Below are 16,061 nucleotides of genomic sequence, written 5' to 3'. Positions count from 1 at the left end.
CTTTTCTGTAATAATAATTATTTTCATCTTTGCACAATCTTATGTTAGACAAGAAAGAAAGAGATCATAGATCCAGAAAATGAGTCTTCAGGTGAGTTTGTGTTCCCTCCCTTCCTGCCAAAAAGAAGGGGACTGTAAAAGTGAGACCTGAGCTGCAGCCTTTGCACTGAAGCAAAGAAGCCATCACCCGGGGAACTCCCCCGGAGCCAGTGCCACTGAGTGCCAGGAAGACTGCAGTTCAACTCTTTACTCATTGAAGTCTTAATTCTATCCTAACTATCCACAAAAATATACCGCACTGTTGCAAAAAGCAGAACCTTAAGGCTAAAATTACCAACCCTTTTTATATCATAAGTAAATAGTGGGAGGTAAACATTTTTCTCCTGATAATGTTCCATTTTCATTATACAGATATAAATATTCATGAACCCAGAAGTAAAGTTTTTATTTCAGGAATTAATAAACACATATAAAGATCTTTAATATACACATGACTTGAAATTATACCAAAGATAATTTACACATGAAACACATCTTCTGAGAGGTGAAATAGCACTAACACCTTAAACCTTGCCATACTCATTATTCGCTGAAGAACAAACCTCAGCCACAATAGTAATTAAAATCCCCAAATTTACCTAGCATAGATCAAAAGCAAAACACCGTGTCTGTTTACTAGTTTGCAGTTAGCGCAAATGAACTCTGCAAAACCAATTCTTCAGGTACAAAAATATTTAGATTGCTGTGCGTACCTTTACAACTCCACTATTTATGGTTTTATATGAGGGAATGTTCTCTAAGCATCAGGGCCTAGAAAACGTTGTGCACTTCAGGCAAATTATTCACGGCCTCAAACAGAGCACTTCTTTTAGGCTCCTGCCTCACATGGCTGCAGATGTGCCAGCGACACTAATTTTTTGTTTTGTTTTTGTTTTTTTTTGTAACTTCCTTCCAGGATGTCTCTCTTGGACTCCATTTCCTCTACCTCCTTTCTCTTCTCCTTTGTCCGGGCACCTTCCCCCATGCTCTAATCCTCCTGCAGCTAATGAGCAATAGTGGAGCATTGAAACACAAGCTGCTGCTGCTGGCACCACTCCCGTTCAGCTGTTTGGCGATAGCACAGTTCCTGGTGCTGGATATTTTTTTTATTTTTTTTTTTTTTAAGCTGATCCATCACTGAGCAACCAAGCAGAGCAAGGCCAGCGGCAGCAAACACACTTGAGAAACCCCACTAGTGCCCAGGTAAGAAGAGGTAGAGGGGAGACAAGGAGGATGCCAGAAGACAAGGACGCTGCCTGTGCCAGGCTAGCAGAGTCTGCGGTGATTTAAGCATCACATAAACAAAACACTTTGCTTCACGTCACTCAAAATAGAGTAAGAGGGTTAAGCACACAAAATCACAAGTGCCTTCTCAAAGGCAAATCCCCATGAGTCAACTTCTATGAGATAAGGAGGCAACACACCATATACAGACACTAAGTCAGAAATCTGAGAACCCAGTGGTGCTGAACTGGAACTCACAAAGTTGAGTCTTAAACAGCACAGGGAGCAAAATGTGGAAGGAGCAGGGAATGCAAAGATTTGTACACAAAGTGTGTGTGTCACTGTGCATACATCTGCTTTGTATTTTAACAGTTTAGAGATTCTAACTCAGAAGAAAACTTATGACTATAACATGCAACTTTGTCACCAATGGAAGCATATTGATTAGGCATTCAATATAAGTTAACCATATATCTTTACTATACAGTTTCACGTTGTAATTGAAATCCCAAATAATTTCCAAATAGAATATTTTTCACCTGAGGGCGACATATACTTTTTCCCAGCAGAAAGATCAGAAGGGCCCAGGAAAGCACAAAACAAAGCCACTTCTCTTAAAGAAAGTTTTTTAAAGGAAAGGAAACCGTGATGTTCGGCTGATAAAGCTCTATATATGCAATGCTCACCTGTGCCTCTGGAGGGCCCCCTTCATCTCTAATCAGCAGCAGATAGCTTTGTCCATCAACTACTATCTCTTTCTTGAATCTCCCACCTGTCACACAAAGTAACTCATTACAGAACAGAAAAGGCAAAAAATACGACATAGAAAAAGGCTTCACTTGTGGAAAAAAGGTGTCCTTAAGATCTTTTGCTAATCAAGGAACTACTGTGAATACAAGCTAAGTTTATATGCATATGCATATAAATTACTTAAGAAAGTTAAGTCACATACTTTAAGACTAATGTGGAAAAAAGCCAACAATTGCATTACAAACACTAACTCCCACACTAGGTGTACTTAGTTTTGATACACATAGTTAAAAGACAGTCGCCTTTTTTTTGTATAATGGTAAGAAATGTACCCCTAAAAGGCAAACATGGGGCAGTTGCATACAAACAATATCATGTATTAGAACTAAAATAAATTTCCTGTGTGTCTTAGCTTTTCCTCAAGAGAAGCCCAGTTCTTACAGCACACATGTAATGTTATGAAAATGATACTTCTATATTCACAAACCACAGTTAGGGGAAAATACTAGACACATGTTAGACAAAAAAACTACAATGGTGGTACCTCTGTAGAGATGTACGAAAGTAACAGAGAATGTCGTGCCACTTACTAGCAGGATGAATTAAAGACCTATTTTGGAGACCTAGATAAAAAGAGCGGAGTCACAGCCTTCAGCGAAATTCTCTTCCTGATCCTATTATTTCAGGGAGATGTAGAATACCAAGTGCTCATGAAGACCAAAGACCTGGCACCAAACCTAAGAAACCAAACGGGGTCATGCAGCTGCCCCGTTACCTTCTCTCTCCACTGGCCTCATGGGGACTTGAAGCATGACCCAAGCGCAGAATTGGGATTGCTTTCCTTTGGGGTTAAGCATATTTCGGGCATCCTGCTGTGTCTCATGATGGACTTCAGATAATAGCAAATCACATGTAGGGTTTCTGGTGTGACTGAGCCTAAGCCAGGATTAGCAAACTTGGCCTGCCTCAGTAGTTAGGTTGCATTTAGGCTCCTCTCCTGGAAGAAAAACCACTCTTACCTCCCCAACCTAAGCCACAAAGGCCCCCATACTCAGCATCGTCCAACCACCTCACATCTGAACTTACCGGACTAAGACAAAACATATCTATTAACACACCCAAAACTTCTTTCTTCACCCTGATTTAACTGGAACTACTTCCCATTTGAACCCTGTTTCCCAACTGCACTTACTTCAAAACTTGTCATGGTATCAAAACCAATGCCTTTAAACACGTGGTAAGTGAGCGAAAAACTCTGACTTGTTCTCCAGACAAGCTCTGTAAGCAAGTAAGTCAGCATATACAGGCTAATGCTGATTCTCAAAACATTTGCACAAAAATTGCTAGCCTTAGGGAAACAACAAACTGGCTTAGACCCACCATTCCCCCAGCCTAACCTTTACCACAGGTTCCAAATCAAGATCACTCAACAGTTCAGCTATGTGCAATATTTAAGCATGTTTAAACACATTTCATGTTTAACGAAAGATATAAGAACAGGGGCTTTGTTTGTGGTTTTGTTGTTGTTGGGTTTGTGTTGGTTTTTTGGGTTTTGGTTTTTTTTCTTTATAAACCTACCCTATTATGAACAGCTTAGCAGTACCAAACATGCAACTATTAAGACTTGTCACATTTCTGGTTGTTTAATGCATAGAAGGAGCAGAAGAGCTATGTATAGATTTTCATTATCTTGCTCACAAACTGGATTTCAATTCTGCCTTCGAAGATCAAGTGGCAGATAAATACATATCATTAGTGAACTTGAAAATAATCAAAACCAAGCATAAAACTTTAAAAGGAAACTAGTCTCAGCTCTCAAGAATTTAATTTCTATTAACCAGATCATTATTTCTATACGTTGTCAATTAATTGTATACGCTTCATAATGAAGTGTTAAATAAGATTAATTACTTAATATGCAGCCCTCCAGAGAGGCTCTTTAAAGCTGTAAGTAACAATAGAAATGCAGTATATATGTGATTGAAGAGTGAAAGTTCTGCGTAATTGCCATTTCCTATTTCCTTTTTTTAAACACTGAAAGTTCACACAACTCATTATAAAATACCATGAACTGAACACATTTAAGAGCCAACTCATTATTCCCTCTTGTCACTAGGACACCTTTCAAGTCTCACTGTATTCTCAAACAGCCCTCGAAGGCATAATAAAAGTACAGACAAGGTGAAATAAAAAGCTTAACTAGAGAACTGGGGGGGAAAAAAAATTTAAAAAAAATCCATGGATGGAGTATTAAAACATATATACACAGATCACAAATGTGAGCACTACAAGATTTATTCTTGAGAGGCACTTCATGGTCACTAATGATTTTGTTTGTGGGAGCAGGTTTGAAAAGTGTACCACATTTAACAAACAGTGTAAAGTTACCCAACAGCTCCCTTCCTGTATGAATCCACACTAAGTGACCAGCTTGTATACCTACTTCTTGCCTTCCCCCAAAACAGTCTGTGGAGCTCAGTACAATGATAATGTATTTTGATTTCCAGTATTAAATTCAAATCTTGACATGCTATACCACTTCACCATGGTCTGTCATACTGGAAGACCAGTGCTGCAGTCAACCAGCATATAGTCAATTCAATTCTATTCAAGTGGCTTCTTTACCCTTAAAAGCTGAGTGTGCTCATTATCTAGAATATGCACTAGTTCCTTGCACATCCTCATGTATTCATTTATTTTTGTTCGGGTTTAGGTATTTCATGATAAATAGTTTAAATCTAATAACCCCCCACAACCAAAACGTTTAAAAGAATGCCCTGCATTTCCAACCTGTACTAAGCATTTCAAATCAAATCTGAAGATCCAGAAATCTAACAGCAGACTCATGCTCATCCCCCAAATAAGAATTATTTTATGCAAATTTGAGATCAAAGCAGGATGAATCCCTATTAACTTATGTTTCTACGCCATTAAAGAGCCTTTATCATGAGCAAATCATAAAATTAGGTATTACACAGGATAGAGATTGAGAAAACCCACCTCAATATCAAGAATTTACACAAACAAAAGCATGAACAGTGACGAATATACAGAATTCTGCCAGCATATGAAACCAAGCCTATGTGGTTGTCCTGCAGATATCTGTCGTCATACGATTAAGGCAAACAATAGACTGACTCTGCCTTTGACTTGATGAACCCTGACATGACCCGTCTCCAGGTCGGGCATGTAAAAGCAGGGCAAGGGCAGTGATTTTGGGATGGTTCGGCTTGGGCAGCACTGCACTAGTTATTTTTTTAAAAATACATCTTTGAAGTTTGTAAAGCACCACAGGGTCATTGGGAATGAGGAATCAGAGAGATCAGCCAGTTTGAATATTGAACTACCGCAACCTGTCAAAGAAGTCAAAAAGTCTCCCATGCCTACAAAACACCACTGTATTTTTCTAAATATCTGTATATAATGGAGCCACAAGATACCGCCTAAGCCGATGACACCGAAAACAAAGAAATGACCTTCTTAATTTAAAGAATGAGCTCAAAAAACCACAGCACTAGTCCCAAGGGAGGTGGCTAGCTTTGTTCCACTCCCATCAGTATTATGACACATGCAGCTTTTAATGAGGGAATTTCTCAACTCCCATATGTACCTGCCAACGGAGGTCACTGAAAGAGAAAGACTGGCAGGCTGGACTGCAGCTCTGAAGGACAGAGTGATCGCTCCTGCTATGTCCTAACAGGCTCATCAAAGCACAAAGATGGCTGAGCGCAAGGCGTGCAGTCAACAGCTGAACTACATTTACTTGCAGTCCTGATACCATCTCTAAAGCCATATAAAAGACATGCCAGTGAATACTTAAATAACTCTTTACAGCCAGACAGATGGAGCTGGAAACTGTTTTCATGAAATGTCACAGCAATTTTATAAAAACAAATCACTGAAACTGTGTGGAAGCTTTCGTTTGGGAGGATTTTAGTATGTGGTTTATTTATTTTCTCTAAAACTCTGTATTTATAAATCACTGCATTATTCCCAGTTTTCCAGAGCAAGATCATTATCAACTCACACAGGCTTATTTTCAGACGTGTACAAAATTTCACTTAAGAAGGCAAATATTACTCCTGCATATGAACCACACACAATACGCACCAGAAGATACAGAGCGGTGCTTCTGATGCAACCCATAACACTACCCGGTCTCTTACGTGCATTAGGCCAGATTCCTACTATAAAATGCTCCAGATAAAAATACAGCTTTGATCAATAAATTCTGTGCATCAGCTATTATTTACAACCACAACTAAAGACCCAGCACAAGTCAGAATACCAGGCTGAGGGAATCGACAAAAGCTTCCTAATCTCATTTCTATGCACGTCATTCTACAAAGGTTAGTGCTTTGAATCAGCAATAGTAAGAAACTGCCCTTCAGTAAAAATTGATACTAATTTTAAACACCACACACATTTGTAGTCAAAGGTGCTCTATATTGCAAAAGCTTTATATTACATAGGGAATTCCACAGATGAAGGTTTTCATCCGGCTATGAAAGCCTGGCCACCTCTTCCTCTAGCTGATAGCTGTTTCACTGCATAATTGCTCACCGAAGCAACCGCTGATTTTCATACTGTATCCCCAGGCTCAACTGCATTCGCCAGACTCTTTATTCAAGCAAATTGCCACGGGGATGAAGTTATTTGGCCATATGAGAAAGATAAATTCGGGGGGCTGGCCACATGACAAACCCATGCAGCAGCTGAATGTCTACCACAACTATGGGGGCAGGGCAGGCAGGAAAGGAGAGACAGAAGGTAAGACTGAAGCAGCCATAAAAGCCTGTATTTTATATTCCCAGTGACATGTGTGTTTTGACAAGAGTGGTCAGTTGTCTCATGAACACAGATTCTCTCTCCCCCTCTTTTTTTTCTCCCCCCTTAAGATAGGAAAGACAGTGCCAAGAATCTGGCTTCTCTTCAGGGTAACACGTTAAAAAGTCATTTATTCCTTCCGTTCATGCATACATCATTTCAGGACCAAATGTATAAAAATTGTTGGTTAAGCTCAGAAAAAAAAGAAATGCTTGCAAGATGTTCTGCAGCTAAGCAGAAGCACTAAAAAATGACTGCAACAGCCCAGTAAACCAATGCCAGTGTTGCAGTTTGTTACTAAAGATTTTTTTATTTAAATATTTAAATAAAGTACTTCAAAAATATTTTTTTCAGCATTTCCTAAAAAAGCATATTATTACAGAAGAAGCATTAATACTAAATTTTCACCAAATCAGGCTGTGCTCATTGCTTAATGTCAATTCATATTGGTATTAGCAGCAGAGAAACTATCACAAATTATCATTCAGCCACAGGTAAGGTTAGCTTTGGGGTATTTCCTTAATGCAAATATTGTGCTAGACAATACTTCGAAACCAAATGTGGTTGAGCTGGGTTGAGCATATAACCACAGAAGTGCAAAGATTGGGGAACCATCGCTCCGGCACGAGACTATAGCCACAAGCACATAACTGTACCAGATTCCCAACAAAGCACCCAGGTAAAAAAAACCCAAACCAACAAAGCAATCTAGACCGCGCTTTTCCAAACCCATCTGCTTCTCTCAACAGGTAGGTTTGTGCTATTTTTTAGGAAATGCATGGATCAAATCATGGGCTAGAACATTATTGAGTTCTCCTTGAAGTATCAATCCGTACCCAATTAAAGCAAGGTACACCCAGAGGCACCATGTATGATGCAATATTACTACATCACATAGATAATCTTATCATTACATAAAAAATGGCAAGGAAGCACTAATATATGATCTTGTAATTCCATGAAAAGAAGGTTTACTTCTGGAATTTTAGCAGCAGCCCCAATGACATTTAACAATTTAATTTTGATATGCATTCATTGACATATTTGCACTGCTTCTCCAGAAGGCCAGATCTGATGGGTCCACACAACCTGGTGGTGATTTGGATTTTGTATGGAGTTCAACTGAATTTTATGTTTTTAAGTGTTCAGGAAAACAAAGCTTACATTTAAAAAAAAAAAGTATTAGCTACTCAAGTTTCATAGAATGAGACCATAATTAATGCCATTTAATAAGGTTAGACAGAATATGGAGAGACAGGGGCTTCATCTTGAGGACAAATAGAGGCAGTTATGTTGAATGACATTTTTGCAAAGGTCTACAGTCTCATTTCCAAGTGGCAGAAAATTTAACACATAGAGTAGTGCAGTCCTGAACTGCCTGACTGCGACTGCAAATTAAGCAAATAAGGAACAGAGTGACATCCTGCTGCAACCCTCTCTTGGCTCAACACCAGCCAACTAGAATGAAATACACAGCAGTTGCTTCCATTAACTTTAAACAGATGCCAGCATCTAAAGAAAACAATGAAAAAAATTTGCGGTGCTTCACAGACCAGTCTGGAAAGAGCATTTATTTGAGCCAATGACACATTACACACAAATGCAGTTATTAGACATTTGGGTGCAGGGAGGGAATACTTCCATGGCAAATTCTCTCTCTGTTAGAAGACCTTGGCAAAAGGAAAAGGAGAAGCCAGAAGTTCAGTAAACAGGCCAAGATTCCCATCCAATGTTATATTTCAGACAGAAGGTGAAGAATATGATCAACTAAGCACCAAGATAAATTGGTAAAAAAAGAGCCAGCCTCTGAGCAATTAAGTTTCCTCCACTACATGGAGACAGGACTTGGAAAGGAGCAGTGCATGTTATATTTTCACTATAAGGCTTCTGACAGTCAGTGGCATACTGCTTGTAAGCCAAGTAGAGAAGCCCAGTCTTAATAAAATTACTGTAATGTGAGTGCAGATGTAGAGGTAAGCCATACTTGGTACTCATCAAATGACTTGTCTTAAAAAAAGTGTAATAGCAATGCAAATTTCTGCAGGAGTATGAGTCTCATGCAAGTATTTTATTAATAACCTAGAAGATGGAAGTAACAGGCTATTTAATTTCTGGATAATGAAGCAGGAGGGACTGCAATTATATTAGAAATTGGATTGTACTTCACCATGACCATAACAAGTTAGAAAAATTGAGTGGAAAAAACCAAAACCAGCATCATAGCGTCAAATGGGGAGTCCTCCACCTAAGCAGGACCAGCCAGCTGCTGAAAGATGGGGTAGGATGGCAAACCACTGGCGCTGCAGACGAGCAGCTGTGAATTCCTGTGGAGTACAGACAAGCAGATAGCTTGTCCTAGTCCTCATGTCGCCAGAAGCTTACAAAGCCTCAGCCAGAACTCCCTGTATGGCTCCGGGCAGTGCATTACACAGAAGATAAGGACCAAATGAAAAGAGCTTATAAGCACTTGCAAAAAAAAAAAAGTCTGCCTAGAAGGTACACAGTAAGAAAAATAAGCATATGAATTGTGTTTATTTAAGAGAACAGACTAGGAAGAGACAAGAGGTAAGGGTTCTTACTAAGAAATAATCTGCTGATACCATTTTAGGGCAAGGGAAAGACCTTACCGTTTTTTCAATTCTTACTTTATTATGAACCCAGGTAAACAGGAAAAAGTATCAAGTGGAAGTAGACATACAACGCTCTACTCAAAAGTCACCAAAATGCTAGGTATAAATGTTGGGATCTATAGTCCAGCAGCAAAGCCAATAAGCAGAATGGGATTCTGGAAAGTACACATTGCTAACATGCATTTTAAACTAGTTTGCCCTTAGAGCATTTAAAATATTGCATGATTTCACTCTCCTGGCTAGAACATCCCTGTGCCTCAGCGTAACCAGTTTATGACAAAATCAGTATCTGATTAGCTGTCTGACAAACTAGAGAATCTACTCAATTTGTCTGATTTAGGGACTAGTACTTGATTTCCCTTTTCTGCAGAAGCCAGAGGTAGCACCTCTCCCTCAAAGATGGCTTAAAATATAAGGTTAAGTAACACTGAAGCAGATAACACAGCAGACATAGTACCATATAGACCTTAACATTTAGCATTACGGACAAAAGTATTCATATTTAAAGCAGCATGCTGATTTTTAGCAAGTACACCAGAATTACCAGAATTACACTGGTCACTTCACACTTGCCTGGAAAGAATCTATAGTTGTCTTTCCTCCTAAGAAATGCACATCACCAACCTACATATAACTTTTAAATACAATAAATAGGTTTGCGACTGTAATCCTGTTAAAGGTTCTAGCCTGAATTTGCAAAACTCTGAAACATTGTCTGCAAAGTGATAAACCACTGGTGCCCTGCACGCAAGTGCTCACATCTCCAAAATTACCCCACAAACAAGATATTAGACCCCCATCAATCCAACACGATGAAGTAAGACATTTTCATCTGACATCTACTGCACATAAATATACAAAAATTTTGGCACTGAGCAAATAAAAGCTGAATACATTGCATGTTGTGAGTACGCCCTTTTTCATAGTTCGTTCACATGAAAAAATAGTTCTGACAGTTTAAAGGGGAGGAAAAACAACCAGTAGGAACCTCCGAGGAACCTCCTCCTCTGACAGACACCCAGATCCCTTGTATTCACCCCAACCTCCCGAGTGCCAGGAGCCTCTTGCAGCCACACTTACCATTGCATGGCCTGCAGGACTTTCTCTGGACACTGAATCCTGTGATTATAATCTGAAAATATTTTAAGATTCCTGCACTGCTGCTTTCTGTTCCTTGTATTTAGCATTCTCTCCAGCATCATAATCTCGTCACTTAGCACAGCTTTATTTAAATTTCATCAGGGCACAACTATGAATGTCAGACATTCGAGCTTAATCAGCCAGTAAAACTCTTCAGATGAACATGCTCAAGTATTTTAAAAGCTATGCCTTATCAAGTATTAAAATGGAAAAGAAAAAAGGGTATCTGTACATTTATAGGGGTGTGACCAACACCCCCTGCTCCTGACCCCTGGTTAGCATAACTAATGCCATTTTATAAGGCAAACAGCCACATACAGTGTCCTCATCATCCTGCCAAGGACCCCTCAAAGAACCTGTCTGACCCCATACTGTAGGGTGACAAGGGGCTACAATTAAATTAATGGTACAATTTCTACCAATAAGATAGGAAATCAGGCATACAAGATAGCTTTTTTTATTATTACTTGGATTTTTACCTTTTTGTTTATTTTATGGACAGCACATGCAGACAGTTGCTTACAGACGTCACACCCAGTAATTGTATATAACCTACAAGTCTAATTTTAAAAGCTTATTTTTATGAAGCCAGCTGAAGACAAACAAAACCCAAACTTCTTTGGGCAGGATGTGATACTACTTTAGTACACTCCTACCTGTTTTCATCACCAGTCTTTTCAAGTTTGAAGTTTATACCCCAGCACAGCACTTTCCAAACAAAGTTCCTTACAAAGTTAGCCCCATGACTTAAAATACCATAGCTCTTCTTTACTGCAGTTCCTTAAAAACTGGTTTATCACATATTTCATCTTCCAGACACTAATTCAGTCAAATATTCACACAGCTTCTACCTTTCAATCTAACATATAAATCATCTCCTGCCAATATCTGCTCAAAATTTCTGTAAGTTCAAATTTACAAGCTTCCAACATAATTTCAAAGGTCTTAACGTTCCTGCTAACATACCCTAAACAGCATAATGAAAATAAGCCAAAAACTTACCTCCTATAAGCACAGAAGCACAGATTTCAGGCGCTTTTTTTTCTCTCTCTCTTTTTTTTTTTAAAATATCCCTTCGCTTCTTATACTTGGTTTATAGCCGGCTTCTAGTATCTGTTCTTTCATTATAGTATTACATTACAAATAGTAACCCTGAAGTTAAAATCGCACTTAGCTAGCTGTGATTATACTACAATCTGTCTGAATACACACAAAAAATCATACTGAGATCTGCTAAGGAAACCCAGACAAAGCAACTGTCAAACTTCTTTATTTTTAATTATCACCCAAAATATCCCAATTCAAATATGAAAACAGAAGGATGATTACATAATAGCATACTATATTTTAAGGGGTAGGAAAATCCATTTTCCATCTGTATTCTGTATTTCGCTGAACAGCTTTCATATTAGTATCACTCAAAACCAAGGGGGAGTGGGAGGGAGAAAAGAGAATGGCAATATTAAAGTAAATTACAAGTTTTTTCAGACGGATGTTACCTAATGCCAGGTGGCAGCCCTACAAATATACACGGAAAGTTTTAAAACCAGCAGCATTGAGGGAAGCAGGTTGCCTGTTTGAAAGCCTCATTCAGAAGGAAAGCCAGACCATGAGAGTCAGGAGCTAAGCTGATCCACTCTCCTTCCATCCCTTTTTCCCCCCAACACATAATGTTGATGGAGCAGAGGCAGCTCCACACCTCCTGCAGAATAACCTGCGTTCCTCGCAGGGTGTTGAGGGTGGAGTGCAGTCAATCACTTAGCCAAGATCTAATCCTGCCATCCTGCAAGGTGGAAGGCCCTTGTCATTCCTAAAACATGTAGAAAACCTAGTGACAGCCTGCTATAGCAGCGAATTAAAAAAAATCCGTTGACAATTAAACATATTGTGAATAAAATCAGCTAACTAATATGCCCTACTTTCTGATACAACCCTTCAAAACAACAGAAGATGAAATGGAAGGAAAAAAACACCAATAAGAAATCAAATACAAACTGAAAAAGAAACATGTTTAAAGAACATGTTTACATTCTGCTTCAAGATTGAGAGCTAAACACTGGGCTATGATTTAGAAATACAACCAGAAGTAATATTTGAAAAAGAAAGTGGAAGGCAGGCCCTTCTGCCAGCAATAGAAACTCCAAACTGGCTTCTGACTCAGCAGCAGAAAGCAAAGAGCACTGGAGACCTAGGAGTCACTTTTATTACTATTAAGAGCCTAAAGTTGCAGCTATAAATCCAAATTACAGTTTTTACCTGGGACGCAACCTTCAGAGGAGCCTGTTACAAGAAAGGCACAAATCCCACAGACATCAGTCACCAAAACCTTTGAGCACTCCGAGGTGCACGTTAAAGACATGTTAAAGATCAGTCAACCCTCAAGGCACACAACCTAAAAGGGAAGTCCCTTCTAGGAAACTGCTTCTTCAGCACCTTCTCCCCAGGAAAACAGCAAATACTTAACTTCTTCCTTTAATTAACATAGTTCCTTATTTGTGCAACACTTTAAACAGTAGCCAACTTGACAGCTAGAACAGAGAGGTTTTCAAAGAATTTGCTAACCCACGCAGGCAGTCTCAGGGGGATGAGGAGAGGGAAGGGCTGGAGAGGGGAGATTGCAGAATACATAAACACGTTCTTTTATGCTAAGCCTGAAAGGCTCCAAAAGCCCAAGAGAGCCAACTGCAGCAATACTTTAAAATGATCAAAAAAGACAAGTGTTATCTTATATCTGGATGTCAGCATGAAATGCCAAATAAAAATAATCAGCTGATAGTATTATAACAAAATAGAAGACAAAGAACTGAAAGGAGATAATTTTGAAACACATGTCTAAAGTCATCATTGTCTCCTGCACACAACACAGCGTTTGTCTGTGTTTTTACAGACCAAAAAAAAAAGCACTCTGACAGCTTCTGCTGCCCCACAAAGTGCTGTGTAAGGCTTGTGAACCACTGCACTGAGGATTTGAATTCGACATGGAAAATTACAGCTTCCCTACACTGTGTGGCCTAAGCGCTGTAAGGAATGGAATATCCAGCTCCTTGAAAGGAACTGGACTCTAAGGTTCATGTTGCTTTAACTCATATGCACTTGGAATTCTTCTAAAATCACCCCATATAAGCTATGTGTAGATTTTTACATGAATGATGATGATTTTATGGAATTCCAGGAAACCATGAGTGAAAAAGCATCAAAGTCTATCTTTAAAGCAAAGCATCTAAGTTCACATTCAGAGGACAATTTTCTCTGCTATTCATTTACATTTCAGCTGGCTTGCTCACCAAGAACAGAACACACAGATTAGTCTGGGACAGAGCCTCTCCTTTTACTCATGAAAAATAAAATTTGGTTGTTTAGTAAATACAGCCTCCAGATTCCTACATATTTGAAAAAAATTACCTAGGTAAAAACTGCTAATATATTCTGTGAAGAGATGTGCAACCTTAGGAAACTAATTGTTCACAGAAGGAAGAATTACATTTTTAGCCTGCACACGAATCATGGGAAGACGGGGACAAGAATCATTATCTTACAGAAGGTAAAGGTTGTCCAATTCTGCTGCAACTCCCATGTTCCAGTCAACCTGAAACACCAAACTGTGATCCCCATCTCACTGATAAATCTCCCAGCACATCCAGGTATCAAGAGTGCCAAAACATGGTATTCCTTTCCTGTCTTGCTTGTCTGAACACTTAATTTAACATAATGCAAGCAAAGAAGAATTGTATTTCTCTCTCTCTCTCTTTTTTTTTTTTTCTTCTTTTTTTCAGGAGAACAAGTTCCATTCTTGGTTTCATCTCAGAGCCCAGCAACTAAAGCATTAGACCTTTTCCATGAATTAAGCCAACTGGAAGGTTATCTAGTTTAATAGATTATGCTTGAACTTCTTCTGTATGCATTTTGTACGAGTCTATGGCCAGACAAAAATCTTGGGAGGGGACGCTGAACAAAAGCAGCTGAAATTTTCAAGTAGTCTCTCTCCTCGCATGATATGGAAACAGTTACTAGATAGAAACTGAAAAACATGGACGTGCATCCCCCAATATGATTTTTCTACATGTTTTGGTAACAGTCTAGCAACTTTCATAGTAATCCCATTATATACCTTCATTTTTAAAGGGAAGGCTGAAGGGATACGTTGTTAGTATTTAAGCAATAAACATTAAGTTTTAGGACTATGCCTGTTACTCAAGTGATAAACTGGTCATTGTAGGTACAGAAAAAGTTAATCAGTGGAGGCTGATATAACATAAAAGTATTTCTAGGTCAAGCTTGGAAAGCAAGCAAATAATCACAGCTTTCTGGAAAGCACATTAAAGCTTTACTCTATAGCGCTTACTGGGGGAACATATTTATTGTAGCCCTTAACACATAAGAGAGCTGTAACTGAAATTAAGTGGCACTTGAAATCTGATGCATCTTATCCTTCAGGGACAGACTAAGGGCCCCTGTGTGGTGGTAGTCTGCTGGGCTTGTAGCTCACCTGGGATGCAGTGGAGGCAGCACCACAAAACCTAAGTGCTAGACAAACGGCTGCACCCCACTCACACTATAGCGTTGGTGACAGTCACAATACACCAACTGGAATAAAATACACAATGCAATGAAAAAGAACTAAAATGGCCTACAATTACAAAAAGGAAATGGGAAATAAGAAATCGAAGGCAATTGAATAACCTTTTATCATATAAGGAATAAAAAAAACCCATAGGGAAAAAAAATACGGAGGTAAAAAAAGATACCTATTAGTGGCTAAAACAACCCTCTGTAAGAACTTCCAATGCCTGCCTTTTGTACTGTGTACTACAAGTAAAGTCTAAGGATTATCAGCCTAGAAGTTGGGAAATAGACAGTATTGCAAAGATTCACATCCTACATTTTCATTTCTATTATTTTCATAAGTTCCTTCACACACAGATATGTGAAATCTCCACTGACTGCAACAGTTATTTGCTCCCCCAAGTCAGGGAGCTGGACTGCCTTTATGCTTTTGAGAGCAAAAAACCATTTTATTTCACTGGGGGGGGAAGGAGGGGATGGATCTTAAATATACCCAAATGTTTAGTTAACCTATGTAAAAACTTGTCCCTCATTTGAATGGCAAAGTAGAGCAGATTGCCACTAGATAATCATCAATTCTCAAAAAAACTAGCAGCAAAAGAGGTAATTACCAATTTCAGGAAAGAAGATAACACTTCAAGTTACTTTAAAGCCAGTTTCCTAAGCATACATTACACTGGACACTGGCACCCTTAAAACTTGTTCAAAAGTTACCAAAGATACAGCCGAAGCAGTTGCTACAGCTCTTGCACTGGCTTTCTCCCTCCAGTTGTACTGTATAGCCACAGGTGCCACTACTGTAATTCTGTTTCGTCAGCAGGGAAGCTGCTTTCTTCTTAAGTCTCATTTCAACTATTCTGCATCTTCAAATTTAAGGGGGTTTTGTTA

General features: G+C 39.0%; 1 protein-coding gene across 10 annotated transcripts in view; it reads right to left on the bottom strand.

Moving 5' to 3' along the window:
- AGAP1 (ArfGAP with GTPase domain, ankyrin repeat and PH domain 1) overlaps positions 1–16,061 on the bottom strand; it is a 390,622-nt gene that overhangs the window by 238,287 nt on the left and 136,274 nt on the right. For all 10 annotated transcript variants that reach the window (XM_049800184.1, XM_049800193.1, XM_049800202.1 and 7 more), the window contains one exon: positions 1,950–2,035. In XM_049800184.1, the coding sequence (XP_049656141.1) occupies positions 1,950–2,035 (86 nt within the window). The remainder of the gene's footprint in view (positions 1–1,949; positions 2,036–16,061) is intronic.

This window comes from Accipiter gentilis, chromosome 1 (genome assembly GCF_929443795.1).
Source record: "Accipiter gentilis chromosome 1, bAccGen1.1, whole genome shotgun sequence".
Classification (NCBI taxonomy): Eukaryota; Metazoa; Chordata; class Aves; order Accipitriformes; family Accipitridae; genus Astur; species Astur gentilis.
The sequence above is the reverse complement of the archived record's forward strand: the minus strand, read 5'-3'. Positions and strand labels throughout refer to the sequence as shown.